General features: G+C 42.0%; 1 protein-coding gene and 1 long non-coding RNA gene across 18 annotated transcripts in view; one reads left to right on the plus strand and one right to left on the minus strand.

The window, feature by feature from the left end:
* The window catches only part of Zfp462 (zinc finger protein 462), a 139,073-nt gene that overhangs the window by 116,017 nt on the left and 7,081 nt on the right, over nt 1-15,975 (plus strand). For all 17 annotated transcript variants that reach the window (XM_030253536.1, XM_006537917.4, XM_030253542.1 and 14 more), the window contains one exon: nt 12,466-12,598. In XM_030253536.1, the coding sequence (XP_030109396.1) occupies nt 12,466-12,598 (133 nt within the window). The remainder of the gene's footprint in view (nt 1-12,465; nt 12,599-15,975) is intronic.
* Gm42289 lies at nt 13-8,643 on the minus strand. The gene is made up of 2 exons (XR_003955412.1): nt 8,321-8,643; nt 13-6,132 (listed from the first exon to the last, which is right to left on the minus strand). It is a non-coding gene; the product is annotated as a predicted gene, 42289 (long non-coding RNA).

The raw sequence follows: 15,975 nt of genomic DNA on the forward strand, positions 1-15,975 counted from the left end.
TGCTTTTTTTTAAACCCTGTCTAAAATTTTGTCTTATCTTAAATGTGCTTAATTATTATAGTGTTGGCAGACTTCCTGTAAAGAGCAATCAGTAGATCTTTTGTTTTTTGGGCCATATGTAATTTCAGTGGCAGTTGCTTAAACCCACCGTTAGTATATAGCAAGAAAGCAGGCACAGACACAGTGGTGTTTGAATAAAACTTTATCCAATAAAAGATAACAGTCTCTGGGCACTTAGTTGGCAATGCCTTGACTCTCGGTCATGTAAGTTGTTTCTAAGGTTTTGCTAATTACAACTTTGAAAGGCATTACTATACATATGTGATCAATTTAAGAAATTGATGTTTCTTTAATGGTATAGGAAGGAGATTTTGTGTGTGTATGTGGGGGGGGGGGATTCTCTTCTGTAGTTTTGCTGAGAATTAGAGCCATACATGATGGCTATGTTCCTCGGTATAGGGATTATTTTGCTTACTGTAGTTACAGGTTTTGCATATTGCCCCAAGCACAGAAAGAGTTATGATTAGTATTTGTTTCTGAAAATAGCCTACTGCAATCCTTTCTAATTAACCAAATCCAAAACATCTATTAAGCATTTACTCAAGACATAATGAAAAGCATTTTTGATCCCATTTCCATTTTTCTCACTCTGAATCCTTTTCAGCAGAAACATGGCCACTCGTTCTTAGCCTTCTGAACCCACGTTATAAATATTTCAGTCTGAATCATCTCTGGTAAGGACTTCTAGGGCTTTCTTTGCTCTGGGTCCACAATTTAACAGCTTGCTTGCAACTTCTCTGCTGCCCGTGACAGCCCCTGAAGTAAAAGAAAAGAAAAATCTAGATTGCCGCACTCAGAAATCTTCATATCCTTTCTTCCTCTGTCTTCCTGGGAGTTTTTCATCCTAACTCGGGGGGAAATGTATCCCAGACCAAGCTCCTTGTATTCATTCATTCATGTGCACCTTATTTATGCACAGTCATCCTTCTATTATGGCGTGCAAGCCTTCGGGCTCCTATTTGGGAACAAAACAAATCAGGAAGAGAAATTCTTCCTTCATTGGTGCAGTGGATTCTAAACTACTAGAAAATCCAGGGACAGACAGAAACCAAACCAAATACCAGGCATCCTGAGCAGTCAATTGAAGGTTGGGGCTCGGGACTTTGGGCTGAGAAGTGTGCTCTCCAGAAAGAGGGAACCGAATTCAGGAGTTTTCGAACAAAGAAACTCGAGTAATTGCTTTTGCTCCATTGCTTATTGTGTGTGCATTAGGAAGCTGCTCGTATATGAAGGCCTGTTTTCTGGCTTATCAGTAGGGATTGTTATTCTAAGGGCAGAAAGCCTTTTAAGAGTAGATGGAGCCCTTGTTCTTCCTGCATGTTGGCACTTAGTCTATGTCCCATAGATTGTGTGTGAGTAGAATTGTGCTCGAATATAGCAAGAACTGTATTTATCATAAAGGCAACCATGCTCTCAAAGGCCTGAAATATGAAACGAGTAATGATAGCTTGTATTTTACGTAAGTTTTGTGATGGTTTTACCGTGTCATGCTATGGTTTTCAATTTTGCCCTTTCTTATGGTTGATGAGTGTGTTGAGTCCAAAGATTGCCTGCCCACCTTCAGCTGAGGACTCGCCACTTTGAGCACGCCCCCCGTGGATTCTATTTGGTCAGGGTTGTTATTAAGTTTATGAGATTCATGCTTATTAGATAGCAGCACATTTCTTTTCTATTCTCTTTTTCCCCCCTCCTAAATGATGATCACATAATACAATTCAGTGTGGTTGAAACTGGTTTTCAGCAGATGAGCACTGGCAGTATGTACTAGCAAAGTGTGGTTGTTCATCAGCGAGTGGCATACAAATGTCAGACTTCATAGAAAGGCTGTGGGGGCTGTTGGTGTGTTCTAGACTGACTGCTGATTCAAATGGAAACCTTAATGACTCAAGGCAAAAACCAGGAGTTAAAGGCCTAAGAAAATTAGAAGGAAATAGAACTTGTTTTACTCCCAGATCGTAATAGCTACAAAATCCTGATAATGGTATAAAAAAGCTACTAGAACACTCAGGAAATGATGGTGGTTACAGGATATGACACAGGTACAAAAATAAATTGCTAAATGCTGAAAACAAAGATTGATTACATGTATTAACATCAAAAGGAATAAAATAGTTTAGTATGAAATTAACCTAAGAGCTGTAAGATCTAGTCACTGAGAGCTACATAGTCCTACTGAGAGAAACAAAGACCTATATTGTTGCCCTATGTACCACATTCATGAAATAGGTAACTAATTCAGTATTGATCATTTTTTTCTAATCAGATCTATAGATCTCATATAATCTTCATCTAAACTTTGGGAAGTATTTTTTATAGATGATGATAAACTAAATCTAAAACTTATGTGGCAATGCAAATGATGTGGATTTATCTAAACAATAAAGAGAAGCAAAGTTGAGAGACTCAACTCTTCTTGCTTTCAGGGCTTAAAGTAAAGCTGTAGTAGTTAAGAGAGTGTGGCATTGCTCAGTTTAAAGGAGCAGAAGAACAAGTCCACGAGTAGACTGTCTTGTGAGTGTGGTCAGTTGATCTCTTTCAAGCATGTCAGCACAATAGAGAGAGGGTGTTCTTCCAAAGGGAGCTCTGAAACAATTAGATTTGCACATATATGTTTTGGCCCTTGGTCCCTAATCAACTCTACATTAAAAGCAGTTTAAAAAAAATGGTCATAAGTATTTGGGCTAACCTATGAACATTTTAGTGAAACATGAATTTTGCTAGAAATAAGAAATGAAATGTTGGGTGTCGGAATAATGCTTAGATAAGAAACAAAAGCTGTGAGCATTGAGACAAAAGATAAGTTGAATGTCATCAAAACTAAGTGTCCTTCTGTGATGTATATGCTTGGCACTATTAGAAGGTGTAGCTCTCTTGGACTAGGTGTGGCCTTGTTGGACTAGGTGTGGCCTTGTTGGACTAGGTATGTCTCTGTTGGTGTGGACTTTAAGACCCTCATCCTAGTGCCTGGAAGCCAGTATTCTGCTAGCAGCCTTCAGATGAAGATGTAGAACACACAGCTCCTCCTGCACCATGCCTGCCTGGATGCTGCCATGCTCCCACCTTGATGATCGTGGACTGAACCTCTGAACCTGTACGCCAGCCCCAATTAAATGTTTTTATAAAAGTTGCCTTGGTCATGGTGTCTGTTCACAGCAGTAAAACCCAAACTAAGACACCTTTAGAAGATCCCATTAAGAAAGCAAAAGACCAACAAACAGCCTGAAACAAATATTTGTCAAGTATTTATTATGTACCAGGCCATGGAACCAACAGATACACAGAACTCTTTTAACTTGACTCAGAATGAAAGCATAGACAGTGGTAAAGATGTCCATTCAAAGATGCTTGACAAGATTTACCACTGGCAATGTAGAGACTAAAGGAACATTAAGTTTTCCTTATCTACCAAGATGGTTGATTCCAGCCTGTCAATACCAAGGTGTTATTGAGGATGTGGAGAAAGTTGAAGTTATCCTGGGAGTTCTGGTGGAAGCAAAAAGGGACACAGCCTCTTTGGAGCAGTTTGGCAGGCTGTTTAAATGTTAAGTACTGCATTACTGTAAGACCCAACAATTCTGCTTTGGCTATCTTAGTCAAGGTTTTATTGCTGTGAAGAGACACCATGGCTGCAGCAGCTCTTATAAAGAAGGCATTTAGTTGGAATTTGCTTACATTAAGAGGTTTAATCCATTACTGTCATTGTGGGAAGCATGGCAGCCCACAAACAGACATGGGGCTAGAGAATTTGCTAATAGTTTTACATCTGGAGTATTAGGCAACAGGAATTGAGACTCTGGGTCTAGCTTGGGACCTTGAAACCTCAAAGCCCATCCCCAGTGACATATTTCCTCCAACAAGGGCATACCTATTTCAACAAGGCTTTACCTCTTAATGCCTGCCAAGTAGGGCCACTCCCTGATGACCAAGCATTTAAATCTGTGAACCTGTGCCGACCCTTCCTACTGACACCACCACACTGGCTTAAAATAGAACTGAAATACAGACTTTGTATCCAGTGGAAAACTGCTTGTGAGTAAGGAATAATTACTGATGTTTAGTAGCATGGATGGGTCTCAGATCATATTAAATGGACAGAAATCAGACTTCAGCTTTATGTGAGCTTCTAGAAACTGCAGCACTGTAGCAACAAGAAGTAGCTCAGAAGTTGCCTAGGGCTGAGTCTTGGGAATAAGGTTAAGAATTTGAGGGATCGCCTCAAAGGTGAAGATATTCTAAACTGACCTGGGTGAAGGTCTAAATCAGTCACTTTACTTAAAATAGAAAGGAAGGAAGGAAGGAAGGAAGGAAGGAAGGAAGGAAGGAAGGAAGGAAGGAAGGAAGGAAGGAAGGAAGGAAGGAAGGAAGAAAGAAAAAGAAAGAAAGAAAGAAAGAAAGAAAGAAAGAAAGAAAGAAAGAAAGAAAGAAAGAAAGAAAGAAAGAAAGAAAGGAAGAAAGAACAACTTGAATTGTTCACTTAAAATAGATAAATTAGATAGCCATTGAATTATACTTCAGTCCCCAAATTCTGGCACACAGCAATCTCCTTAGTAGGTGCTAAGTTTCAGAAGTACTTTCTGCCAAATTAATCATTGAACTAATTGAGCCAGACTAATGCATAAGTTGTCAAAAAAAATTTTTGAGATGGAGATTGCTGCTTTGTTTTCAATAAGATAATGTTGAATATATTGCCTTTTATATCCTGGCACAAATCACTTTAGGTGATTTTTGTATGGTGGAGAGAATCTAAAAGAATCTATAAGGCTATGTAGAATGTGTTTTTCCATCAAAGGATTTTATTAAACAGACCTAAGCATACCAACCCTGGACATCTGAGTTCTCATTGCCAAGGCTGTAAACCTGAGGCACATCTCTAAAGATACTGATATCATGTGCTGTGGACAGAAAGCTGGTAATAGCAGAAAGGGTTCTTGAAGTCAAATACATCATTGCATTTAAGAACCAAAATGTCAAGTGTACTTGCTGTAGGCTGCCATGTTTACCCTCAGAAGTCAGAGTGCAGAGGAGAAAGGGTGGCGATCAGAACCCTCATTTTAGAGGTGACAAACAGAATCCTGTCCTTCTAGACCTTTCTCTGTGCCAGCGAGCAAGGAATCCCGTGTAATCTCCCGGGATCTAAAGTAAACCATGTAGGCTGTTCCATTTTTCTCATCCTTTGACTCACTGTCTTTTTCTGATCTCACTCGATCCTCTAGAAGGCTGCACTTTACTCTCTGTCACTCCCTCCTCCTTCTCCCCTACCCCTGCACTTATACAATAAAATGTTAGCTAGTGACGCCACTTCTCCACAGTTCCCGTGAAAGATGCAGGCTTAACACTTCTAGGAGCCTTAAAGTCTTGCTAAAAAAGACCTTATATGTCTTACATTTAACACAAAAACAAAAAACATTTTTATTTTGAAGAAAATTTTAAGTATATTTCAGTACCTTGTTAATGCTGTTTCATGGGTCTTAAGTCTCTTTGCTACTTAAAGGAACATAAAAATATATTATCTCTAGTTTGGTTTTCTCCTAAAATTCTCATGTTCAGTATATTACATTTAGGATAGTCTATTCAGGCAGTATACATTTACTAATTGAATTTACTTTGAAATGTTTTTAATTTTTTATACAAATAGAGTCTCAGGCAACTGAACTCTAAGAAATGTGTATCTTTGTGTGTGTGTGTGTGTGTGTGTGTGTGTGTGTGTGTGTGTGTGTGTGTGTGCGCCAATTTCCAGGAAACAAAAGAACCTTCAACCCAGAAGCAAGCAACAAGGTCTAACAAGCTCTCGCCTCTTAAATCAGTTTTCTAAATCCATAAAATACGCCGTAGTGAAAAATTTCAGAAAATGAAATTTGTACTGTAGATCTTCCTTCTCTCCAAACCACCAGACCAACCTTTAGCCACATTTCTTTTATTGTGTTCAGTTTCTGAACTAAGTCCCAGTGAGCAGTCCCAGGGCTTCTGAGGACGTGTGCAGGGCTCCAGGCCTCTCCGGAGGCTCGTTTCCTTTCAGTACTGATCTCCCTCCTGTTGGCTTTGTTTGTTGATATGTCAGCTGGACATCTGTCTCTTTCATGGGGTTGAGAAGACAGATAAACCCGGAATCAGACAAGTGAGACATGTGACTGTTTTCCAGAGGCGTGTACTTCCACGAGCCCTGGGCAATATTTATCAAGTCAACATTAGACAAAGACATTATTTGCCCATAACCTTTGAAAGTATTCAGTCTTCCCTGGTCAAACCTGGTGCTCTCACTCCTAACCTACTCCTCTTCAGACATTTCTCTATTTTCTTCTACAATCTTAACCGTGTCTGCTGCAGAAACGCAATGAAACGAATCGTTGAGTGAAACGAAATCACTTTTCAAAGATGAAATTTGAGGAAGCCTGTTGGTTGAACTTATCAAACCTTGGCGGCCTTGCCAGCGTTTGTCCTCTGGATCCAGACGATTGGCAGCAGCTCCCCTGACCAGATCAGACTCTCTTGATGCTGTGCTTCTCCTGGCTTTCCTCACAGCTTGTGTCTAGAATTATACCAGGGTCTCCAAATAAGTAGACTTCTTCTGAACTTTGGCCAAGTTAAGTTGGTCAGAAGCTGAATTCAGTTTCAAGAAATTGGATCTGGACTTTGTCTTCTGTGTTCCTTACCCCTCTAGCTACTTCAGGATTATCTCTTTGTACTGTTAAAAGTCTTTTATTTTGAAGAAAACTTGTCAAGGGATACCACCTACCCATCAAGTTTCCACCACAATAGTGGTATCAATACCTACTGGGTGTTTGTTTACTTGCTTGTTTGTTTGTTTGTTTTTACCTGGGTTATCCACCTTAGTGGGCATTTTTTTCTGCATCCTGAGAGTGCCTTTGCATTCTTACAGATAGTTTGTTATAGCAGAAAAGGTCTGAGCTATCCTCCTGAAGATAAGAGAGTCACATCATGACTTTAGCCCTCATTTCCTGTTGTATTCTCATCTTCTGATGTGCAAGATAACTGTAGCATACTGTACACAGCAGTTTAAGGAAAATGGGGTGCATGTAAAGACCACTGGATAGATATATTTATAGTATGAAACAGATATTCACCAAGTATTTTGTTTAATCTTTTAACTAGAGAGTATCCAATTTTATTCTCACCGCAGCAACTGAATTTTTGGGATGTGAATGTCATGAATTCTTTCTATGTTGTGATCTTGGTTGGGTTTTTACTTTTTGGTTTTTGTATTCCCCTTTTTGGATTTTTTGAGACAGGTTTTTTGTTTTTTGTTGTTGTTGTTGTTGTTGTTGTTTTTGTTTGTTTGTTTGTTTGTTTTCTGTGTAACAGCTCTGGCTGTCTTGGAAATCATTCTGTACACCAGGCTGGCCTGGAACTCACAGAGATCCACCTACCTCTGCCTCCTGACTGCTGGGATGCGTGGCTCGTGTGGGTCATCATGTCACCAATAGAAGTAAATAATACCACATGTAAACTACGTGTGTGGACAACTGCATGTAGAATAGTATTAAACCAGAAAAAGGAAAAGAATCCTGCCCTTCAGGACAACATTAGTGAATATTAATGTCTGTTCTTTAAAGTTTTCCTCTAACTCTTAGCAAGAGTGCTGCTAGCTGAGAATGCAACCTACTTTTAAAATTATTATCTTATTATTTGTTATGTATATGAGTGCTTTGGCTGCAGGTGTCTATGCACCACATGCATACCTGTTGCCCACAGAAATCAGAAGAGACTGAAAGTAGAGTTACAGATGCTTGGGAGCTTCCATGTGGGTGCTGGGCATTGAACCTTGGTCCTTTGGAAGAGCAGCCAGTGCTTTTAACTGCTCCTTCACCAGCCCCTTCAGCATAATTTCTCATCTGCCTCCCTGACCATTCTCCCGTGGGCAATCCTTCAGATAATATTTTGTTTTTCACACTGACTCCCTTCCTACATATCCATCTGACTTTCAAAGACAGTCAAGGATCTGCTTATGACATGGACTAGCAAAGGGTGGCCAGTGGGCCAATTCCAGTACACCGTGAGTTTACAGGGCCAACCATCCAAGAAAGGAAAGTTTTTAAAGAGTTGACAAACTCAAAAGCCTACAGATTCCAAAGTTCGCTGTCTGTACATGGGTGTTTATATGTGTATATTTGTATGCATCTCTACATATTGTTCCTGATGGGTTTTGAGCAATTACGTTTTTGTGGTCCGGAAAGCTTCTAATAGTCACTTCTATGGCCCTTTACAAAACAAGTGTCTCAGCCTGTATGTAAGTCATTCCCACCTTCTCAGTGCCGGTTAACGACCACACCGCAGGTCATGGCGCCATGTTCTCTGCTGTTACTTTTTCTAGAAAGGCAAGTTTACTCTGGCTGTTCTTCCTCGTAGTGATAATAAACCGTGGGGAATACGAGAGTCTTGGCTGGGTGTCTCACATGAAGATAAGTATGTACAGCCAATAGGAGGCTGAACTCTGTCCCCTGAAAACCTGGAAGCATAGGTTGGACTTGCTGCGTCACAGTCTGTCCTACTTGATGTCTGTGACATCACCTGACGGAGAATGTGGCAAGTTCCATTCTGTCTCCAGCAAGTGTGACTATATCAATCTCTTCTGTACCTATCTGGGTGCAGCACGAAAATGCGTGTTCAATTTGGTAATCTTTTTTTTTTCCAAGACAGGGTTTCTCTGTGTAGTCCTGGCTGTCCTGGAACTCACTCTGTAGATCAGGATGGCCTCGAACTCAGAAATCCACCTGCCTCTGCCTCCCCGAGTGCTGGGATTAAAGGTGTGCGCCACCATTCCCGGCTTTCAATTTGGTAATCTTAATCAATTGTATAATTCTTAAAGCAAGCTGGCATGGCAGGGATGGGGTATAGTCAGAGAACAGATCTAAATCTCTTTCATCTCCTCTCCCCCATCTCCTGAATGGTTGAAAACCAACAAATAGGAAAGGTTGTGAAAATTGCCATTATCTGGGAAAGGGGATTCCTGGGGTCATGACATCAGAGCTCAGGGGTCAGTGTTTGCTCATCAGCCTGTGGACACCATTTCTCATGTCCCTCTTCACTGCCGTTTTCACCCACACTGGGTTAGTGACTTTTGATGGGGATGTTGGGTTGGGGTAAATTCATGTGTGACTTTCACAGAACATGTGGGTCAGCATATAGTGTTATAATTTGAACAACGTGGGCTTCAGACACGTGGGGCTTTTTTCATCTGTGAAACTCGGGGAAGGGTTCTAGATGAAACGCTCCTAGACCCGCTCTTTCTCCCTTGGTTGTCACCTTTTATGGAAACAGGATGATGCGATATTACTTCTGGTCCTGGGAGGTGGGGGAGGTGAATGGCTTTCAATTGATCTCGTGGACCATCAAGATATTAGCCACTTAGCCATCAGTCATCTGGTCCAGGGAAGACCTTTGGTCTCCTCCAAAGCTAACTGAGAGGTACATTGGAACCATAATCAACTCTATACCCTTTGGCTCAGACTCTTTAACTTTACATCTGGAAATTTCAGTTATGAAATGAAACCTTAACACGAAAGAAAGCGAGAGCCAGGAATAACATAACCCCAGATAAATACATAGAGGACTAGGAGATCATATCCTCTTATGAAATATGATAAGGTGATTCAAGATGACATTCACTCATGGAACACTGTGTGTGTTACACAGGGCGGAAGACATTGGAGATTCTTGTCAAAATGAAGCTAGATGGTAGCCAGGCTGTCCGAGCAGTGCCCACCCTGAGGTAGAGACTGCTGTTGAGAAGAGATGGAACTAGAAGAGGACAGAAAGTCTGTCCTTAGGGCTTGCAGCTTGGAGGCAGAGAGGCAGACCAGGAGGGTTATTTAGGGAACGTGGTGTGTGTGAGGTGAGCAAGTCTGGATGCTGTGGGAGGGAGAAGCAGCGTGATTAATGGCGGAGCAACAACAGGAAGGCTTCCTGATGAAGACCCTCGTCTGGGCTGGGGGACTGAGTGAATGTGTGCAAGGCATGTGGCAGGCATAAGCTTAGAAGCGGCATGTCGGGAAGCTCAGTAAGTGGAGATGATGGGAACAGGAGAGCTTGGGGAAAGCCTATAAGCCACAGCACAAAATTGGAATTTGACCCTCAGGGCAAAGATTGGCATTTTCTACGCGTCCATGTATATGTAGAGGGGGCTGTATGTATGGAGGCCATTGAGCATCTTTCTTAATCACTCTTCACAGGAATTCTTACCAACCCTGGAGCTCACCCACTCAGCTCCACTGGCCGGCCAGTTAGACCCAGGGCATTTTTCTCCTCCAACTCCTCTGAGTTAGGACTGCAGAGCACACAGCTGCACCCGACTTTTCATGTGGGTCCTGGGGAATCCAGACGTTGCTCCTCACGCTTCTACAGGAAGCTCTTACTGACTGAGCCATCTCCCCGGCCTCTTAATATTTTCTTAAAAGATGACTTTGCCCACACTGGGGAATAGATACAGGAAGAGGGGAAATGGATGCTGCGACCCAGTTTTGGAATGGGGCTTACGGTGGTGATCCAGTCAGGAGACATGATAGGCTAATAGGGGCAGAAGAAAAAAAAGGAGTCCTCCCTCTGTGTTCGGATTAGCATTTAGATGGCTAGTTTGGGGGTTTTAAATGTTAGAATAACCCAGCACTATAAAGATTTTTTTTTAATTTTAGAAATCTTCTCATTACATAGCAAAAAATTAGAAATAGTTTTAAGTCTTAATTGCCTTGCAGAGATTATAGATATCTTCAGGACAGATAAATCCTGGGTTGTCCTGGGATGAACGTCTACCATGGAAATGCCACATACTGTTTCAAAATTGTGCAGAATCTGAAATGTGAACAGTTTTCGAGCAAGGAAAAATAGAGATAAGCATAGTTAGTTCTCCAGAAGCCCATGAGAAAGGAAAGGGACAAAAGGAGAGAACTAGTGACTTCCAAGAGGAAGTCCAGGCCTGGCGGGGAAAGAGCAGAATCAACTGGCTTCACGGGTTCCATCCTCTTAGGTAGAGCAGTGTATTATCTCAAAGGTGTTTCCTGCCTCCTCCAGGCTATACCAGTCTCCTATGCAAGGTTGCCAGAGCAGTATTAAGTCTCATCATAACGCCAAGTTGGCCCTGGTACCCTGAGTTGAGATCCCTCTCATTTGTCACAGCCAATGATGACGATCCCATCTGCCGGGCATATGGAATTGGTGGTGCTCAGCACATCTTTGTCCCAGCCTGGCCCCAGAGAGTACTCTGAATTGTCTTGTAAGCCCTCTTTCCTCCCTTGTGCTCTCATTGCACTGTCTACTGTGGCAGCTGTGGACCATGCCTACCTAATTAATGATGTCTGCCTTCTTTCGCTAACTATACTGGGAGCCTCTGGAGGCTGGGACCGGGTGGCATTTGTCTTGATATCCCCCCTGCCCTGGCCTTCAAAAGAAGGATCAGAGCACACACCTCATACAGAGCATAAGCTATGGCTTGTTCTAGCGGCCTCACCTGTCACCACTAACAACTCTGTGTTCGGAGAAGGCACAGTTTGTGCTGTTGTTGATCTGATAACCCCAAACCAGAGCTCGTTAAGACATAATAGTTTGGATTATTGCTTCCTTTGAATGATACTTTGAGGGAAGCTCAGGTTCTCACATTATTCTAACTATATTTTAGATAAATAAAAACCACCCACTCTTTGTATATGTGTGTGTGTGTGTGTGTGTCAAAGAACAGATCTAAATGTCTTTCATCTCCTGTCCCATCTCCTGCCTGTTTTGAGACTGTTCTGTCTCTGACACTGAAGCTCCTCACTCGGGCACTTACTGAGCAGTTTAAGTTCTTCTCCCACTTAACCATCTCGACAGCCTCACTCACGGTCAACACATTTCAGTAGCTCTTAAGGTTAGTTACCTGTGTTATATCCTGTCTTGTAAATAGGATATAGTCAGTTTCAAACATGTAGCCAAACTAGTAGCAATAGTATGGTCTTCCATTTAAACTAGCGGTTAAAAGTCTTGCGGCTCTCACTGATACAGCCCAGGAGCATGATTGACAGGTAGTCAGGACGTGCGTAGGAAGGAGGAGTCTCTTTGCATGCAGAAGTATTGAAAGCTTGGGTAGTTAACGATGGACATGTTACATTTTCAATTCAGTGTTGATGCAGTGCGATATGTTTTGTGATGCTCTGGGATCTCTCTGGTTTTTTTGTACCTGAGTCTCACAAGTTTGGTGAGGAGGTCCAGTGTTGGAATGGGAAGCCAAGGACAGGTCTGTCTCTCAAAGTCAGAATGAAGAAACGATCTCTCAGATTCCTAGCTTGTCTGGACCCGGATGCAAAAAAAAAAAAAAAAAAAAAAAAACATATAGGGGAGATTGTGCTGGAAAGATCTCCTCCATGAGTGGCCGTGCAGTCTGTGGTTCATCTCTCCATCATCTGCTTGGCCCTTTTTCAGGTGAGCCGGAACTTTGAGCTGGTTGGCCGGGTGAACTTGGATCAGCTGGAACAGATGAAGGAGAAGATTGAGAGTTCCAGCAGCGAGGACGAGGACAAGGACGACGAAATGAGCAGCAAGGCTGAGGACAGAGGTTAGTCTTACCCTGCTCTCCGAGTCCCAGATGGCACCCAGAATGTCCACAGTGAGACAGAAGGGGGAGGCAGGAGGCTGCTGTGGGAAGAACAGAAGGAAGGATCCTTCTTGGTTAAGCAGCAGAACAGACTGGCTTAGGCACCATCAGGGGCCCTGTCTTTACAAACTATTACCAGCTATAGAAACTCCAAGGAAAACAGATATTTCCTTTCCAATTATAGATGTATGTGTGCTAAGAAAAAATATATATATATATATGGTTCCTAGCAAGGAAAACTAGTGTCTGAGGAGCCTTCAGGATGCAGACAGCAAGGAGCAAGATGAATGGCATGGTAGTGCTATCGAGGAATGAGTTTGAACTTGGATTGCTGCTGGGGTCATAGTGAGAGCCGGTAATGAACTTGGACATTATACATGTCCCCCCTGCAGGGCCATTTCCTTAGCCCCTTAGGGCTCTGTTTTCACTCTGCCAAGAGGAAGAGACAGTGTCTCACCCTCTCCTGTATTTGCAAAAAACACCAGCGAAGGTTTTATCGACATTTTGAACTATTGCTCCAACCCTGCCTCTCTCCCATTATTCTAAGATAAGAAGACTCCAAAATGTGTTTAATTGCAGAAAGCATGTGTGTGTGATCTAGAGACTTATCCTTGTTTATTCTTTATAGAATACTGTGGGCATCTCAGAGTATATAAAAGCACAGGTTGAGATGGGGAGTGGAAGGGCTGGAGAGAGGAGGGCCCAGCAGCTCAGAGTGCTTGCTCCTCTTAAGAACCTGAGCTCCGTCCCCGGCACCCATTTCCGTCAGCTCACAACCACCTGTAACTCCAGTTCTGAGAGATCAGACTCTTTCCTCTGGCATGCCCACACCCACACACATACTCAAAATTAAAAAGAAAGAATATAAGTTGGTATATGTTCCTTAAGTTACTGCAGGTTGAGCAAAATAGTTCACGCATTGATACTGTAAATATGAGCGAAACGCATAATAGCCACTACCATTGTAGGGATGAGAAGAATAGTATTAGCGGCCACTGCCGAGCCTCGTTTCTTTAGTCCTGTAATACGAAGGGTTCTGAAGCTACCCCACTGGATCTTGGCCCCCAGGACTTTGCTTTCTGTCTTTGTGAGTTCACCAGCTCTCAAATAATAGTGACAGTGACAATGATAATAGCAGTGTCTGTCTCCTAGGGTGATCAATGTATAGATTTTTAACTTAAAAGCTTCTGGCGTAAAACTTTGGTATTTTCTTTAGTTTTAGTTGACAGGTTTAAAAAAATGTGTGTATTTATGATTTAAAATAGGTGCACATTGCAGAATGGCCAAATGAAGTTAGTTAACATTTTTTCCTCACTTATCTTAGGGAATAAGATCTTAATCAACTGAGCAATTTAAAACTGCAGTAGCATTATTGGTTATAGTCATCACGCCACACAATTGATCTCCTAAACTCACTCATTCTTCCTATCTGCCTGAAATTTAATGTCCTTTGAGCAGTATGTCCCCAGGACCCCAACCTTGGGCTTTGGAAATGTCCACTCCAACAAAAATGTCCATTCCACAGTCTGAATCACTGAATTTGACTGAGGCTTCACATGGAGTGAAATAAATTGGTATTTGCATTTATGCCTGGTTCATTTCCTTCAACATATAATCCTCATCCATGTTGTCACAAATGACAGGAGTTCTTGTCTTAAAGTGGAATGGTATAAATGATATGCCAGTGGGCATCATGTCATGTTTTCTGTATCCCTTCATCGACAACTGGCCACTCAAATGAGTTCTATGTCTTTGCTGTTGTGAATAATGCTGAGATGAACCCTGGACATCTCTTGGTGATATTCCCTTCATTCATTTCATTGTCTTTGTGTGTTGACTCAGCAGTGAGATTGCTGAGAAACTTACATACAGTATTCCATAATGGCTGCCCAAATTTGCTACTAGTCCACAGCATTGTTCTTTCTTTACCTTCCCCAACACTTGTTCTCTTTCCTCCTTTAGGTAATGGACACTCTAACTGCTATGGGGCAGTACTTAAGGTTGGAATTTGCATTCCCCCCTTGTTCAGGATGTGGAGTGCCATTATATTGCTGATGTCTGTTTGCTTATCTTCTGAGACATGCTTATACAGAGCCTGTGTCCATTTCTTAATTGGGGAAATTGTTCACTCAATTATTGACTGAGTTGGTTGACTTCTTCATAGGACCCGGATGCTGACCCTGTGACCAGTGTGTGGTCTACAGATTCTCCTCCTCTTCTGTGGCTTGCCTTTTCTTTCTGACGTTTCCTTGGCAGAACAGAAACTTTCCAGCTGGATTCAGCTAGCATTTGCCTATTTTTTTCTTCCGTTACATGTGATTTGGGGGGTCATGTAAAAAACTTTAAAGAGAAAATCATGGACAACCGGTGTCCTGGAGATTTCCCCCGAGTTTTCCTCCAGCAACTTTTGTGGTTTTAGGACCTATGTTTCAATCTCTTACTGATTTGGAGTTGATTGTTTTTCCATCTGGGAGGTCAGGATCTAGTTTCTTTCTTCTGCCTGTGGTGCCTGATAGTGATATTGGCAACTTTCTCAAAGCTCAATTGACTGAGAGAGTGTTCCTATTCCATTGCTCCATGAAACTGATTCTAGGTTACTGTCAAGCTGTTTTGGTGACCTTGTCTTTCCTTAAGTATCTTAAAGTCACGGAATGGAGTGCCTCGAACTTCTTATCGTGTTCACTCTAGGTTGTTATGGCTATATGGGGTCTTTTCTAGTTACCTTGACGTTACAATGGAAAGCGAAGGGTAGATGTAACTCAGTGATAAAATTCTTGCCTGTGGTGTGAGAGGCCGTGGATTTTAAGAGTGCCAAAAACATTAATTAAATGGCATGGCATCCAAGACATGGACCTAATAAATAAGAGTTCTGACAAACTTAAAACCTATCTAAAGTAAGGTAAGAAGATAGATAATAAACCCACTGAAGGGTAAATCTCAGTCTTGTTGTTCCAGAGCAGATCTCTTAACACTACACACATCTTCAACCCCTTAGAGTGCTAACGTGTTCTTTTTTTAAAGAGACGCTAGTCATGAAATGCACTAGCCCTTGGGCTAGACTAAGGCCCCATGGCAGAATATCTAGCAGACCTGAGCAGGTCTTCCTGAGGCCATTTTCTTCTGTGGTTTTTTTTGTCCCTACCCTCCCACTGTGATAATCAAGGGATCTAGTTGGGTCCTTCAATCTCCAACTAACATAGAGAGCCAAGGCTTACAGCCAAAACGTGCTAACTTGTCAAAAGCTGCTTGCTGTGGTCAACCTGCAAGACTGCATAAAACAAAAGCCTCTCCTGTAGGTTGACTCAGGGCCATTTCTTATAAGGGAAATGCTTGTGATC

Source organism: Mus musculus, chromosome 4 (genome assembly GCF_000001635.26).
Source record: "Mus musculus strain C57BL/6J chromosome 4, GRCm38.p6 C57BL/6J".
Taxonomy (NCBI): Eukaryota; Metazoa; Chordata; class Mammalia; order Rodentia; family Muridae; genus Mus; species Mus musculus.